The sequence below is a fragment of the Thunnus thynnus genome, chromosome 11, assembly GCF_963924715.1.
Source record: "Thunnus thynnus chromosome 11, fThuThy2.1, whole genome shotgun sequence".
Taxonomy (NCBI): Eukaryota; Metazoa; Chordata; class Actinopteri; order Scombriformes; family Scombridae; genus Thunnus; species Thunnus thynnus.
The window spans coordinates 21240947-21257474 of record NC_089527.1 but is presented as its reverse complement, the minus strand read 5'-3'; the positions used below and the strand labels follow the sequence as shown (position 1 = coordinate 21257474).

The 16528-nt window shown below is 39.7% G+C and overlaps 1 protein-coding gene across 1 annotated transcript; it reads right to left on the bottom strand.

Annotated features, from left to right (window-relative positions):
* Positions 1–4337: 4337 nt before the first annotated feature.
* Positions 4338–16229, bottom strand: LOC137192805 (leucine-rich repeat-containing protein 58-like). The gene is made up of 4 exons (XM_067603748.1): positions 15503–16229; positions 7984–8112; positions 7552–7829; positions 4338–7318 (listed from the first exon to the last, which is right to left on the bottom strand). Exons 1-4 carry the CDS (start codon positions 15958–15960, stop codon positions 7125–7127), a joined length of 1059 nt encoding a protein of 352 aa, XP_067459849.1. The 5' UTR covers positions 15961–16229; the 3' UTR covers positions 4338–7124.
* Positions 16230–16528: the final 299 nt, after the last annotated feature.

The following is a 16528-nucleotide window of genomic DNA, read 5'->3' as shown; positions in this document are numbered from 1 at the left end:
CGGAAGGTGGTTCACTTGCACACACATTCAGGTAAAAGTGAGTGACAATAGCTTCTGCCACAATAGAAAAGTATGGCATTACTCAGCAACATCAAGGCTGGACATGAAATTACTGACAATAATGATCTTCTGTTAACTATCACTCTTACATAACAGGATCTTCTGTTAATGGAAACTCTGACTACTGCTATCCTGTTATGAGATAGCAGTAAAAAAAACTCTTAGACACAGAAATAGTGAATGATAGCAGAATACAGGAGAACAGCCTGTAAACTCAACATTTTCACTTGTGTGTTCAGATCAAATGACACTACGGCAGCACAACATTGAGGAACTGAAACAGCATCGCCAGATCTGTTACACCCAAAGCGTGGCAGTCACGATCAGGTTTCCCCTCAAGATCAGGTTCAAGATAGATAGCAACAGCAGGTGAACTGCACCAGTGCTCAAATTACTGGGAGCGTGAATATTTTATCTGGAGACACTGGACAGTTGCTCAAAAAGCAGGAGTCAAAGAGGAGAAGCTGACTTGGAGGAATGAAATGGGACACATTGTTCTACTGAGGTTACCACGCATCAACTCTCATCGTTAAGGTGTTATAGTTACCAAACACAGGTGTCACTGACAGTTGGTATGTTTTTCTGGGGTACCGTATCATCCAAATGTTATCAGCTGGAAGTCCACCAAACAAAATAAATAACAAGCAAAGCTTTTAAGCCAGTGACACACCATTTCCTGTTGAACCACTCCTGACAGGCAGCACCACCGTTTCCTGACATGGAAGCATCTGCAGCTGTGATGCAACACCTGACCACGGTGTCAGCGAGTCCCACCGTTCTACAGTGTTTGAGACTGTGTGGGTGGAAATGCATTGTTCTGTGTGTGAAGCATCATCAACCCTTTCCAGCCCTTCACTGTCGTTGCCAGAGCCTGGACGCTCCCCTATGACATGCCCAGGTTTGCCCACTAACATACCCAGAGACAAAATCCCTCTCTGGAACGCTACGGCTCCTCCTGCCATGTTGCCATGGACCTGGATTAACAGCACTGGATCAAAGCTCCCCAGCAGGTTCCTGTTGTGGTGTTTCTACTGAAAGCGGCAATTACGATGACAGTGGGGGAAAAGCATCAGACCTATTCGCTCAAATTATTTATCAGTGTAGCAAAAATTTACATGAATAGGAAGGTGTGTCCAAACTTTTGACTGGCACTGTAGAAATAAGCTAATATGCAGTGTAGCATAACATCATGTCATAGATAACAATAATTAGTAATGTCAAGTATTTCAATTTCAATTTTTTCAACAAAAAATCTAATCTCATGGTCCTTTCACTATCTTTTTCAAGAGATTTTAACAGTAGCTTGACAATTAAAAAATCTTAACTGAAGGGCCATTACCTTTACACAGAGGTTTCAATAGTAGTTATACAAAAAGTCTAATCTCATGATACTCTTATTATCTTTTTCTGGAGCTTTCAACAGTAGTTTGACAAAAAACAAAACAAAACACACAAACAAACAAACAAACAAACAAACAAACAAAAAAACGCACCCCAAGGTCCTCTTACTATCTTTTTCCAGAACTTTGAGCAATAGTTTGACCCAAAAAAAATCTCAACTCAAAGGTAACTTGTTATCTTTTTCCTTTCAACAGTAGCTTGACAAATTATAAATCCTAACTAAAGGGCCAATAACTATAGTAGTACAGTAGTTAAACATTTTAACTAAAACATTTTAACTTAAGGGCCAAAAGCTGTTAAGAAGATGTTAAGACTGTTTAAAAAAGCGAGTAGGCTAAATGAACATTAAGGAAATTTTTTTTTTTTTTTTAGTCAAACTGTATCAGTTAAAATTCTTACACCCTTTAGTCATACTAAGTCATACTCACACGTTCATGTAATAGAATGATATTATTACACACACACACACACACACACACACACACACACACACACACACACACACACACACACAACCACATCACCTGGTTTCATTTCATGTTCTGAACAGCTGGAAGGAGATTTTCTTACATTTACAACGTCAGCTGCAGTCAAGGGTTAAGAGTGAATGGAACAGAATAAATAACAAAGAAAAAAGGAGAAGTTTAAAGTTATTCACCATAGCAATCAAAGACTGTTAAAAAGCAGTGGATAATTATTCTCAACCACCAAGACCACCACCACCTCTCTCCTGTGGGCTCTAACCAGACTCTCTCCCTGTAGGATTAACTTTGTCTGAGTGTTGTGAGGGTGTGTGCAGTGCGTGGCTGTCATGTGTAAAGGCTCAACTAAGTGTGCGATTGTAAATGTGAAACTTGTCATGTGTGAGGTCTGGCGCGCATGTTAATGCACACTGGCTACAGCACGAGCTGATATGCCTCTGACTGAGGGCGATAAGAGGCTTTAAGAATCAAAACCCACTTATGTCAAAGCATTTTGGGCTTTGATGCACTGATCACCTGCAATACTGTATTGTTCACAGTTACTGTGAGGATCAAGAGAACGGCTCCCCATGAAATTCAGCAACCAAAAAAAGTCACTCAGATGGAATGAATCCTCAAATATAAGGGGGCCAACTAAACGTATGAGACCTATGTCTACATAGTAGGGGGGTTGCCCAATTACACATACGTTATTTGGCAAAGCACAAATAGGGGGTTTCTTATGAATATTTTATTCACACAAATATTTTAGAAATTATTTGTTTTCGGGAAGAAAGGTCGGTTACATCGCTATCTCAGTCTCTCTCCTCTGTTCAGCTGTTACATCTATCAGCAGGTCTCAATGAAGGGAGTCACAACCACCTGCTACATGATGCACATTTCCTTATTTGGACATCACTCCCTGAGTTGGGGGAGTTCCCCAGAGATAAAGCTGAGCTACTGACACACAAAAAGTGCTCCCAAGGGACTTTTCATAACCTGTTGTTCCCCTTCTCCTTTCCACAAAGTTAGGTTGTAAAATATAGGCAATAAATGAAAAGTGCAAAGCAATAATGGCCTTTGAAGATCTTCTCTACAAGTTAAATGCTGTGCTGTCTCTGTGTTATGGGTGTATAAATAGGTAGAGGTCTGTCTGCAATGAGGTGATGGGTGAAGTTTTAGCTCAGTAGTCAGCACAGTTGTCTATGATCTAGGAGACTCCAATTCGAGACCCGGTGTGGGGATTTCCTTCGTAAGGTTGTTTATTCATGAACACTTATTGTAACACTTTAATTATCTAAAATTAAAAGCATAATAAGAACAAAAACAGGATTTTTAAGCCTCTTTCCACTTTTATTTGAATACAAATACAAATAACTTTGCTGCCTCAACAAATACAGATACAAATACAAATACTGGGCCCTCTGCACATCCCTACTACATAGACACACACATTTACCTTTCAGAGTTGTAGAAAGAGAAGACAGAGACAGTGACTTCCTTTTTTGAGCCCAAACCTACTATAAGAGGGTTCCAGGTCTCTAAGGCTCAAATTAAAAAGTTATTTTCTATGACTTTCAGTGTAATCTCAACTGAGGCCTATTCGACTCCTAACTGGTGGTGACAACTGGTCTCCTTATCTAACAGTTGCAACTCATTGCTTCCAGTTCATCAGAGTTGTGTCTCAGGTTGCATCCTCTTGTCTTAACATACAAAGCATCTGTGTGTGCGCGCATGTGTTCACAAACCTTACATGTAACATAACTCCAGACAGAGTTCCTTGGGTGCCTGCTGCTGGTCTAAGGGTCCCGTCCACACACGTGCTTGAAAGAGGGTGAAAACGAAGGGAGAAGAAACACACTGCGAAAACACAGGCACCCAGCTGTGACCATTCAAAACAAACAAAATATGTGAAACTCAAAGGTTCGTTCTTGCCAGCTAGGCTGAAAGAAGCAGTAAGGCAAAAAGAAAAAAGAAATTGAATGAGACACTGAGGTAGGAATAGAAACTGTGAAAAGAAGAGGGAAAAAAGTATTTAGTGGCTCTTGGCAGGTGATGTTGAAGGATTAGCAGATTGTAAGAGGCAGAATGAACTCGCCCTGGCGTCTTTTGGTTCTGGGTTAGTGAAAAGGTCTCTCAGTATTCAGCCTCCAGAATGAACTCACCTTCATATGCTAATGAAACCTGGACACATTCAAACCCCAAAATGGTTGTTCATGTAAACACACACACGAAAACACACACACTTCAAACTCTCCAATGGTTGTTGTGCATCTTTTCCTTTTTTTCCTTCCACTAAAACAAAACCACATTGTATAACTGTCTTTCTTTTTAGCAACTGCCATCAAAATTTCTAATATGATGGGAGCTTAAAAAAAAAAAAAAAAAAAAAATCACACAAGATCACGACTCACACACATTTTCAAGATATTACAATCAGTCTTTATTATTGTTATTATATACTGTACAGTCTACTTACACTTCTGAATGGGGTCAAAGTACATACAATTAATATATATCAATATATTTTCTGTGTAAGTGCCATCTATTCCGCAAGTCATTTAAATATGTAGTGTTTTACATTTGAAAAAGGATTTGTATAAAAGCAGTTTATTTTTGTTAAAAAAAAGGTTACATTTACTTTTTACTGTGGTTAAGCTGAAAAACGCAAAATCACTTAAAAAAAAAGACTTGATAATTCATGTTAATCTTGTCACATTTCAGGGTGCATATATCACATTTCTTCATACTCTGTTTCACTGTGTTAAAAGTCACCATTAGTAAGGCACTTAGCAAAGGCTCTAGTATAGGTGCTACTGTAACATAGAGGAGCGTTCCTCTGTTTTCTAAACATTAAGATCTAATGTGAAGCCAGGCGGAGTTCCTCCTCCTCCTCACTAATGGACACAAACTGTCTGGGAGACAATAAAATCTCCCAGCTTTCCACACAAGCAGAGAGACTAAGCAGAGATGTAACCAGGAACAGAAACACTATCTATTTTAGTTCAGAAATGAAGTGGAGTTTCTGTTTCAAAAAGACTAAATTCAGAACTATTCTCTGTCTGTGGGCTCTGTTCACACACATCTATATGTTTATGCTCAGAAAAAAAAAAAATCTACCTCCCTGAACATAAACATTAAGGCTACCACGGTGTTTTGCTGAATAGCTTTTGTTCCTGTGGTTTTTCCCTGGTCCGCCCACATCCACTTCCTGTGAGTAAGACTGGCATTCTTCCACATACTCACATAACCCATGTTCTGGGTTAATTTGAAACAAATATGCCATCATGGCAAACTTTTGCAAGACTGGTGTGCAAAGACCACAATGCTGACACAAACACTGATAACAGATTGCCACCTTGATCTTATAATGTGTGAGACAACTGCATAAAACCTTTGCCCAGCAGGACCACACACTGTGTAAATAAGGCCATGTCACACAGTCTACTCTATCAGTTTAGAGTACTGTAGAGTAAAAAGTATTGTCATAGTTTCTGCTGACATACTTCAAAAATACCACATTTTCCCCACAGCACAGCAGCTTTGATGCTCACTTGGTCTGAGAAATTTTAATGAAAGCTGGATGTGTGTTTCCAGCAGAAAAAAAAAAACACATTGTTCATATCCAAACTTTCAGAAAATGCAGAAAGTTGTGCTGTAGCTACTATAAAGCATAAAGATAAAGTATGTTGTCTGGAAAAGGAAAAGAATCATGCCGCTCCTTCACCCAAACAGACTTTTACTGCCCTCCTATGCTCAACCGTGAGACCAGCACCTTGATGGAGTCATGACTGACATACTGTGGTTTTGAATGGCTACATGGGAAATAAGAGGTTTCCTTCACTTGTGCAGACCTGCCAACCCTGGACTAATTTTTTGAGTACCACTTTGACCTAGATGCCTCAGATACTAGTCACTGCTGTTCACACAATGAACTATTGTGCATATATTACATATCGTGTTCTTTAATTTGCTACAGGGGTGTTTCCTTTCCTTGAAATTTTCCTAGAGTAGGCTCAGTTTTACAGTGCTAACACACACACACACTGCTCTCCCCCCATAGCTCTCTCCTTTAATATCCAATGGTGACTTTTGATTTCTTCCTCTCCTCACTTCAAAGTGTCCTCAGTGAAGAGCTGGCCAGGTTATTTCTCGTGTGTACGTGTAACCAGGGGCGGTGGGTAATGCGTGCTAGAGAAGGCTAAGCCTTCCCAAAATTTACTGCTGGCTATTGTGCACCCTACACTGCAAAATAATGAAAACGTCTGTGTCAGCAGTTCAGCAGTTGAAAAGACAGCAATACGTTATGTAGCCCCAAAGTTGGCGACAACCTGTTAAGCTATGCCGTTAGCTAACATTAGTGCTACTGACTCACAAACATTTGTGGATAGAACGCCTGTTTTTTCAGTCAAATGTATGTATGTATATATCATATCATGTATGTCAATGTATATAGTGTGCAATAGCTCATTTCTTTCTGAAAAATTAGGACTTTCTAATCAATACAATCTCACAAGCAAGTGGACATATCTGAGAGCATGACAGCTGAAATAGAAATATATGGGCTTTACCGCTTTGGGAGGCTTCCTGCAGCAACTTCTAGGTCCACACAGTGAGGCATGACTGACAAAACTACTGTCATTGGTCACTAACCGTCACTAATCATCATTGGTCTTTTTTTTTCTTCTTTTTTTAAATTGGTAGAGAGTTTGTTAGTAGGAGAAGAAACAATCATGCCAGCTTAATGTCTCGATTGGCTCGGCTATATTTACCCCTCACTTAGATGTAAAAAAAAAAAAAAGAAAAGACAACTGGCCTCTTTTTGTAAACCTTAAAAGGAACATCTCATACCAGCATACTTTGATGTAAAAATGCGTGTAAAAAAGGTTGGCAGGTCTGCTTGTGTTACATAGTGAGAGAGTGAACGGGAAGTTCCTTCTCAAAAATAAATTCCAGAAAATGGAGTTAACCTTTTTTCAACATTTGGCCAAAGTAGAAAGGACCACAGTTTCACATTCTGTGCATTTAACTGGCTTTATGCAAAAACATACACACACACATCTGTAGAATGTGTGTATGCATGATTGGACATGTATGTGTAGTGAAGTCTGACTGCAATTTCATCTTTATAGAAATATTCAAACAGTGACAGACTGATGATGCTGGGCTTGGCCAGAGGGTTAGAGGCTTCTCCGTGTCATACTATCCCAGAAGCACCCTCTGCAGGCGGTACGCGGGCACGCTGCTCTCGTCCTCCGACTCTGCGTCGCTTTGGGGGTTAGAGCTGCAGGGAGAGGTGCACTCTGGGGAGCACAGGTAGTGCATGAGAGGAAGCCGGTACTTCCCACAGAAGTCCACAAATTTAATCTGCCGCACACATGAATCGAAGTACACTCCTGGAGAAAGAGAGAAGAGAAACAAAGGCAGGTTCATGTGGCCGGTCAGTGACTTGTGTTGTTCTGTGCAATTGTATACATCAACAAGACTTGGCAATCAGGCAGAAAAAAGAAAAGGTTAAAGTAGGTTTTCACATATTGATGATAAAATGTCACAGCAATTAAAAGACAACTCAATACTAATTTGTGCATTTTCCTCAAACACTGTGAGAAAAAATAAAAAAGTCTCTTACCGGCACACTTGGGGTTGGGGCACTTGCTGGCCAGGTCCAGGTAACGCAGCAGGTTCGAGGGCAGGTCCCGGGGGAAGTACGGAATATTTCTGCTCTTAATGGTACGTCCTGCCAACTCTAGCAGCGAGGGCGGGTCATAGGTCATCTCCTTGACAAAGCGCACCACCAATGGGTTTCCACGCAGACTGAGCTCCTGCAGGTGCACCAGGCTGAGGATCTCCCTCGGCAGGTAAGTGAGCAAGTTGTTGTGGAGACTTAGAGATCGCAGCGAGTGGAGCCTGGAATGAGACGAAGACGTACTTTTAGATGTTTTCATTTACCAAACATGACTAATTGCTCCATGCAGGGCACGTACAATTTTATGTTATCTCTGAGAATATTGTTTACAGCAGTATAAACTGGTTAGATAGTGGCAGTGTGTGCTGCAGTTACCTGGTGAGCTGTGGGGGGACACTTTGGATGCGGTTGTCACATAAGACCAGGTAGCTGAGGTAGGGCAGGTTAGCCACTTCTGGCGGAATGGCTGAGATGAGGTTTCCACCCAAATACAACATCTCCAGACTGACAGAAACAAAGAGAGGAAAAGAGTCCATTCAAAATTAAGTTAGGTGTTTAGAAAGTACATAATAATATCACAGAGTACAGTATAGCAGTGATTTACTCTATACACTATTTTTGGGGTTTGATTTGGTTCAAAATTTTTTTTTTGACCGGGAATTTCTAACCTTTTTTTTCTGATTCATCTCGCAGTCCTTCATCGACACCACTCGTCATGTTGCAAATGTGTTTAGATGGTACAGCTGACTCAGGTTAGTAAGAGCCGTGTCCTGCACAGTCAGCCTTTTGTAGCTGGTAGTTTATTGGTTATTGTGCAAATATATATATACGCTCACACTAAAGATCAGCCTCACACTGATTTTTAATCCAATTTCTATGTTTATTTTCCTCCTAAAACACAAATGTGTGAATATGTGGAGTTCCAAAACATTTCTATGTATTGATTTTTTACTTTACTACAGTGGTTTGGCTGTAAAGCAGCTTATACAGATGCCAAGTAACTGACCGAATTTATCGGCAGTAGAAGTGATTGTAGATAAGCAATTTTAATGTGAGACACTAAACACTTAATGACTGTTGACATCATAGTCGGCATTAGTCATCATTTTGATTACCAATTATATTTCATAATCTCCCATAAACCAAGGAAGAACAGCCCAGACAGAGATAATAGTGCTGTGCAGTAAAAAAGCTTATATTGTCAAAGACAACACGTTTTAGAGGCGCAGCTTCAACATCAGCAGTTTACATTTGCTATTTACGGTAAATTTGCTGCAGCGTCAATGTTGTGGGAGCTGGGTTTATATATTTCAGGGGGCCAGGAAGATATATATATATATAAAAAAAGGGATTACTCTGGCCAACAAAGCTCAGTGATCCCCAAATTAAAACTTATACCAACCACAAGGGGGAGCTGAAGATACATGTTTTCATGCTTACAGGTGTTGTATTTATGAATTGGCCACCTGTCTAATTCATACTCCACACTCCAAACAATTTGGGGGCAGCATATCACCAGAAAGTTGGGGTGTCCACCCCTATCACAGGAAATGCACAGTCCCTCCAATATGTCTTTGTTCTCTCCTGCTCCTCCTCCCCCACCCCTAATACATAGACGTCTTTGATATTTTGTCAAAACTGTTATTTCTTCACATTCTGTTGATCATTTTAGATATTTTTTGAATGTTTTAAACTAAAATTCTTACATAAAGCACCTTTAAGAGTTTGTATGCATATGTTACTCCATGTGTCTGTGGGGCCAAAACATGAAAATTCAAAGACAAAGGGCAATTGATACTAAAAGTCAAAAATAATCTCAGCTGATCAAGACTTTTTTTTTGCTATACACACATTAATGCAACACCAACTAACAGGAAAAATGTCAGTGAGCAAAGTTATCACATGAAATTAATTTTCTTAACTGACATAAACAAGATATTTCTATGATGACCTCAAATTCACTACTTCCCATTTCAGAAGACAACTCAATTGATATATAAGTGTTTTTTTTTTGTAGTATTAAGACAACAAAGGACCCTGGAAGGTTAATGGATGTATAGAGTACACAGGGGTGTAATTGGGAGTGAAACAGAGAGAGAGAGAGACAGAGAGAGAGAGAGAGAGAGAGAGACAGAGAGGGAGAGAGAGAGAGAAATGGATGGCTGGTCAGCGAAAGTAAGCTGTCAGGCCATCTGCCTGTTGGAACTGATGACACAGCGACTGCGAGACAGGAAGCCATTATACTGTCCTTGATGGCTGAGCACTGAGCAAGCCCCCTCTGTGACGGAGACATTCAGGGTCTGCTCACTGTCCTCACCGGCACAACGACACAAGTCAGCCAGCAGAGACTTATGATGATTAGTTGTTGGGTGTATCAAGGGGAGTATACAAAGCTCAACATTTTCACAAGTCAGCATTATATTATTGCTTGGACTATATGTTTTACTGTTTTATGATTCAAAGTAAGTATGCATGTTGACACTGGCCAAGACAAAAAAGTCCAAGTGAAAACAATCTGTAGAAATGTGTCAAAATGAAAGTTATGCAATGACAGTTTTGACTCGTCATAGTGGAAAAGCACAACAGACACTCATGGTTTATTAGCAGGAAGTTAAGATTTTGGACACTTATTCATCATTATCATTTTGCGGACAGATGTGGAGTCACAGAATGGTAACTTTCCCATCTACACAATTTGCTGCACTGCATTGTGGGATTGTTAGTAGAAAGTAGAGTGCTTTTTTTCATTTCCACTGTGAAAATTTAAAGGAGGGTTAATATATACAAGAAGGGACTCAAAAATTCTTGGAAGTCATCAAAAGCATAGGAGTAGGGTGTATTTATCAGATTTGCCTACAGCTTGGTGAAACTGAAATTGGGACTGAAAGGGAGACGATTCACCGCCATGGAAGAAATCCAGGAAGAATCGCAGGAGGCTCTTTCACGGTGACAGAAGATGACCACAGGAAATGTTTCCAGGAATGGGAGAAGCACTGGGACAAGTGTGTTGCATCTCAAGGAGAGTACGTTGAAGGGGATTAGAAAGGTACTACTGAAAGATTTAGGACCGCAGCTAATGATTATTTTCATTATCGATTAATCTTGTGATTATTTTTTCGATTAGTTCCAGACACTTGAGATATGTCAAGATGTCCTCAAATGTCATGACTGTGTTTGATTATTAACTGAGTGGCTCTTTACAACTTCCCCCTCTTATTGACTTCATTCCTTACAAACGGCTACACAAGTTGTTTTTGTGTGCATAATAAACTGATGACACTTTTACATGTTTGACCTTTAGACAGGCAGGGGGTCACTATGACCTGCTACTAGGGTTGGGCAATTGTTTGTATTTTCATATTGTCCAGGTGTGTTTACTTGAGATCGTCGATAGGCGATCCGATCGTCAGGGGGCGGCAGGAGTAGGAGGGAGTGGGGGCAGTTATGCCATAGCATACGTCCATGTGTCTGTGCTTACACTAGCACAGCACCATATTCCGTTTAACATTAATCACAATCCAAATCATATCCATAACATTAACTACTCTTATGGAGTGCAAAAGTTTTGTTGAGCAGGCATATTTAGAACAGAGATGCAGAGTGTCAGATCCATGGAAAAGAGACAGCAAACAATTGGTTTGTAATAAAGGATTTAAAAAACACTCATCACTCATAATGATTAATGGGGCTCAAAGGGAGGACATGCTGCTTCACCAGAAACATCTCTAAATGAACTGTGGGGTGCAGATTTTAGAGATTATATATTTACATTTTTTAATTTTAGTTCTGATAGTAAGTTAGTTCAAATTGGCTTGTTGTTGGCGTGTTGCCACGATACCAAAATTTTGACTTCAATACAATACCTGCCTAAATATCTTAATACCTAAAAGATACCACGGCAAATACCTGAAACATCAGGAAAAGTAATGGAATAATATATTCAGTCTGCATGTGAAACATGAACGTAGCTTCAGTCTGGATGTGAAACATGAACGTAGCTTCAGTCTGGATGTGAAACATGAACGTAGCTTGAATCAACAACATCTTTCACAGACGGGCTTTGTGGTGTCCGAGGGCTTGCCCTGACTGTCGGCTATGTAAGCGAAATAATGCCATATTTCGCTCTGTGCGTCTGCTTTGTCAACAAGTCGTGGACGGTTGGCAAGAACACTTGTACTAGCAGCCTCTCGTTCTGTCACCATGAAAGCTGCAGCAAGAGTGGAAGCAAAGCGCTGCACACACACGCTGCCCTGCTGTCACACATTGATGCAACTCATAGGATATACAGCTCTAATTAAACACTGTCATTCTTAAAGTATCGGTACTAATAAAAATGGGGTATAGTACTGTTTTTAAACGGCAGGGTATTGCAATACCTTCCTGTGTCAGTATACCGTGCAACACAAGTGACATTTAATGCTCCTTTTTTCCAATTCTCTAGTGCTTTTTATTGAGTTTGGACCCCTAAATAATAAATTTAGACAGAAACAAACATCAATTTTTGAATCATGTACTTTGTCCATAATTAGCATTTTCTGTAGAGAAAGAGACCTTTTTTCTCTCCTGTGCGGCCATATAATATTATAGCACTGTTGCTGCAATTTGTTCAGCTGTCATATCTGTTTTACTTTTTAAATAAATGTTACAGTGATAACGTATCTCAAAAGTGTTCCATGTCACTTCTACTTTTCTGCTATGAGTAATTGCTATTGGTTTAGCTGTAAAACCAGTCCAGGGTAGTTACTGAAACAACTTAGTACACAATTACCTTGAACACCCTATGAATCATGATGTTTACAGCTTAAAAGTCTGGAAATGAACATGACACATACAGACGGAGGTAACAGCAGCAGTACAGCGGTAAATACAAAAGGAATGTCACATATGGTTTCAGTTATCACCGCTAATCAAACAAAGAAATAGAAATAGAAAAACTGACCTAAATTAAATTACATTTTCAAAAATGCTACATGTGACTAGTGATAGTGGATGCTGTAAACAGTTTTGAAAAGATTGTTTCCAGGTTAAACAATTGGGTCAACTCCTCTGACTCATGTGAAACTAAAGTGGTTTACAGTACTTTCTATGACACAACTGATAAAAATTGGGAGCAGATGCAGGATACAGATTGCAAATGCAACACATAAAAGCTAGATTCTCATGAGTTCAACTCAGGAAAGCACCTAACATTTTAAATTCCAGGATGCACTTTTGTCGGTTCAGTGTGTAGAGATACATGACAAACACACTAACAGACAATGGGGTTGGTAGGATGGCGACGAATGTGAACGCCCTGAAAGTGACATTATGCCATTAACCTGTTAACTAACTCTACCTTTTAGTTAATGTATTTAATGTAGGGCTGCAACTTACTAGTTTTCATTGTCGAAAAATAATTTTCTCAATTATTTGATGATCATTTGGTCTATTCACTTTCAGAAATTTGTGAAAGATGCCATCACAGTTTCTTAAAGCCAAAGGGGGAGTCTTCAAATTGCTTGAAGACCAACAGTCGAAAACCCAAAGATATTCAATTTACTATCACATAAGATAAAGAAAAGCAGGAAATCCTCTGACAAGCTGGATCTAGTGAATGTTTGGCATTTTTACTTGACAATACAATCAATTATCATAATAGTTATGGATTCATTTTATGTATATTAACTAATTGCCTTACTATTTCAGCTCTAGATATAAAACTGAAAAGGTGATTGATTGAATATTCAGAAAAAACATTATTCAAATCATTATGCCACTGACTTATTACAAAACTCCATCTACATTGTAAACAGACAAATAGAACATTTATGTAAACTGTAACCATGAAATACACCACAACTGTGGAAAGTATTTTTTTTTCTGATTGGCTTGCAGTTGTCTGTTTAACTTCTAGTTAACAAGTGAACCAACATTGTAACAGTGCATCAGACATGCAGAAGGGTCCAAAAGTCTTTCTCATTCAAGTGAATGGGAAAGTGATCTCAGACTTTTGGACCCCACTGTATTTAACAGGAGGTAGCCATAGCAACAGCAACTGTGTTTCTCACTATGTTACCAGTTAACTCTCAACAAACCCAATCATGGGCGAAACGGACAATGTGGATAATGGTACTTGACATTTGTATAAGCTCTATAATATACTCCAAGGTGTCCCAGTACGGAAATATAATTTACTCAAAAGGGGATCTGTACCAAACAAAGATGTTTAGAATATGATGTGTAGGCCAGGACATCTCTGCAGCATGACAATATTTAATTTAAAATGGTATTTTGACACATATTTCACATATAAAAAATAACGCACCTCCTGTGATTTGAAAGTTGCAGTGAGCCATATTGCAATTTCGATTAATTGTTCAGCCCTTCTCTACATAGACATTGTGTTGGCTTGTCAGATAACGACGCACTGCCGCTCTTAAAGTGGCATATGGCATTACTGAGGCACTGGACTGCAAAAACTCTTACTCTTTAGCGATTTGTCCAAGGCTTTTGACACAGTTGACCCTGTCACCCTGATTAATAGACTCAGTAGTATTGCTGTAAAGTGTTTTATAAATTACTTGTCAAGTAGAACTCAATGTGTCCAGTTTGCTGGGTCTTCTTCCTTCCTCCCTGTATCAAAGGGCATACCCCAGGGTTCTATGCTTGGACCATTTTTATTTTCCATACAAGTAAATAATCTTCGTGATAACTTCTCAAATGCACTGTACCATTTTTATGCTGATGATACTGTTATCTATTGTTCTTCCCCATCTGTAGTAAAAATATTTGAATTCCTGGAATCTGGGTTTAATATTGTTCAGAAAAGCTGGGTACTCTCAAAATTTTCTCTTCTTTTTTCTGTTTCTGTCTATTAGGGAAGTGATCTTCATCAAGACCAGCTAGCTTAACTGTCAGTTATGTTTCATATTCCAGTTCAATCGATTGAAGACCAGGGTGAATGATTTGGCACACAGTGCACTGGAGTAAGAGCCCAAAAAAGCCCGCCCCCCCCATTCCATTTATCAAATCAAGACTCCCAAAGATTCCCATCCCTAGTTCCTCCTTACCTGTGTACATACATGAAATCAAAACCAATATGGCTGTGTTCTCATGATGTTATACTGATATCAGTTCCCCAAGTTAGGCTGGAGTTGGGCAAAATAGCTTTTAAATACACTGCCCCTTACACCTGGAACAATGTATAGAAGGATGTGAAACAGTCAGAACTGATTATGTTGGTGAGTGTATTTGCTTATAAATGTATTGTTCTTACTAGAGCTGCAAGGATTAGTTGATTAATCGATTTGCTGATTGATGGAAAATGAATTGCCAACTACTTCAATAACTGATTAATCGCTTTAAGTCATTTTTTAAGAAAAAATGCTAAAATTGTTTGGTTCCAACTCCTGAAATGTGAATATTTTCTCTTTTTTTAAAAGTCTTTTATGACAATAAACTGAATATCTTTGGGTTGTCTACTGTTGGTCCTGACAAAACAAGACATTTGAGGTAATAATCATTAGTTACAGCCCTAGTTCTTACCTTATTTCAGTTAATGAAAATCATACCCATTTGTGCATCTTCACTGGTTTTGGTCTATATTCTTAATGCATCTAAACTGGATATTTCATACTATTTTAGAGCATATTAACTGGATATTGTGTATACTTATTTGTCTTAGTCTGTTTATGTTGATTTTATGTATTGGTTTGGCAACAATGTTTTTACACTGCTCTCTTTGCCAGGTCTCTCTTGAAAAACAGATTTTGCAATCAACACAGTGTAAATTTGGTCAGTGTACGGTCAGTCTGACCTGTTGGCTTGATACCTGACCTACTTTTATGACTTATGATGATGTTACTACACAATTTACTTGGCCAGCTGTTTCTGGTAAGTATCCTCCATGACCTACCTGGTTAGATTTTCTATCTCTGCAGGTATACTTTTCAGTCTGTTTCCGCCGATTGAAAGCGACTGCAGACGCAGCAGTTTCATGCACTGAAGCGGGATCTCCTCAAATCGGTTCCCACCAAAGTTCAACACTTCCAGCTGCAGAGAGCCGAACTCCTTGGGCAGCGAAAATTCGTCCAGACGGTTGTTCTTGGCTATTAGTGTTTTCAGCTTGGTCAGTCGCGTAATGCCCTCACAGATGGCCGTCAGTCCGTTGTTGCTGATGTCCAAAAACTCGAGGTTGCAGAAAAGGCTGACCGACGAGGGGAGCGAGCCCAGCCGGTTGTGGTTCAGGTAGAGCTGTTTGGTGTCCCTTTTCCTCTCGTCGCTCATGCTGTCAACGCTAAAAGTGTTCAAACTCAAACGGGAGAAATCAAGCACGCCGTCGCCCGCTGCCGCTGCCCCTTCGTGAATCTCCATTTTGACAATTTTAGCGTGAATTTAAACTCTGAACAAAGTCCTTGTGGAAGTTTTTGCTGCAGGCTGAACGCCCCCGTGCACCGCCAGTTAGCTCCAGGACTCGTGGTCTGTTGTTAACGTGGAGAACAGAAATATCTCTTTATTTGCTCCCGCAACATTTAGCCGCATCTCGCTAGTGAAAATCTAGGTCACTGATTTACTGCTGAGGACAGGCGACATGTATCAACAGTAAGCACTGTGTCGCTCTCTCTCACAATGCAGCCGTTCTTTCAGAGAATATTTGCTTCCATGTTTTGTGATTGGCTGAGCCTGACACAAGCCCCGCCCACCCACCGTTGATTGGCTAGTATCCCAATCTGTCATATTACAGTGAATATTATGAGTATTACTTAAGGCATTTGTAACAGCTTTATTGCCCAGTTGAGTGACGTTTTTGCAGCCGTGCAATACCATGTTGATCGATGTAACTGAGGTGATTAAGTTTTTAAGTCTTGCAACAACGGGAGAGGTGACTGATGATCCTGTATGTCAGCTGCCCAGTTCCGTCTGCCATTATGCAACACCCCTC

Bases quoted from the DNA above. Each gene is read 5' to 3' on its own strand.
- LOC137192805 (XM_067603748.1), bottom strand. From the start codon at position 15,960: ATGGAGATTCACGAAGGGGCAGCGGCAGCGGGCGACGGCGTGCTTGAT. The intron at 7,830-7,983 runs GTAACTGCAGCA...GTCTCATTCCAG, and splicing joins GTCCCCCCACAGCTCACCAG to GCTCCACTCGCTGCGATCTC. The intron at 7,319-7,551 runs GTAAGAGACTTT...CTCTTTCTCCAG, and splicing joins CCCCAACCCCAAGTGTGCCG to GAGTGTACTTCGATTCATGT.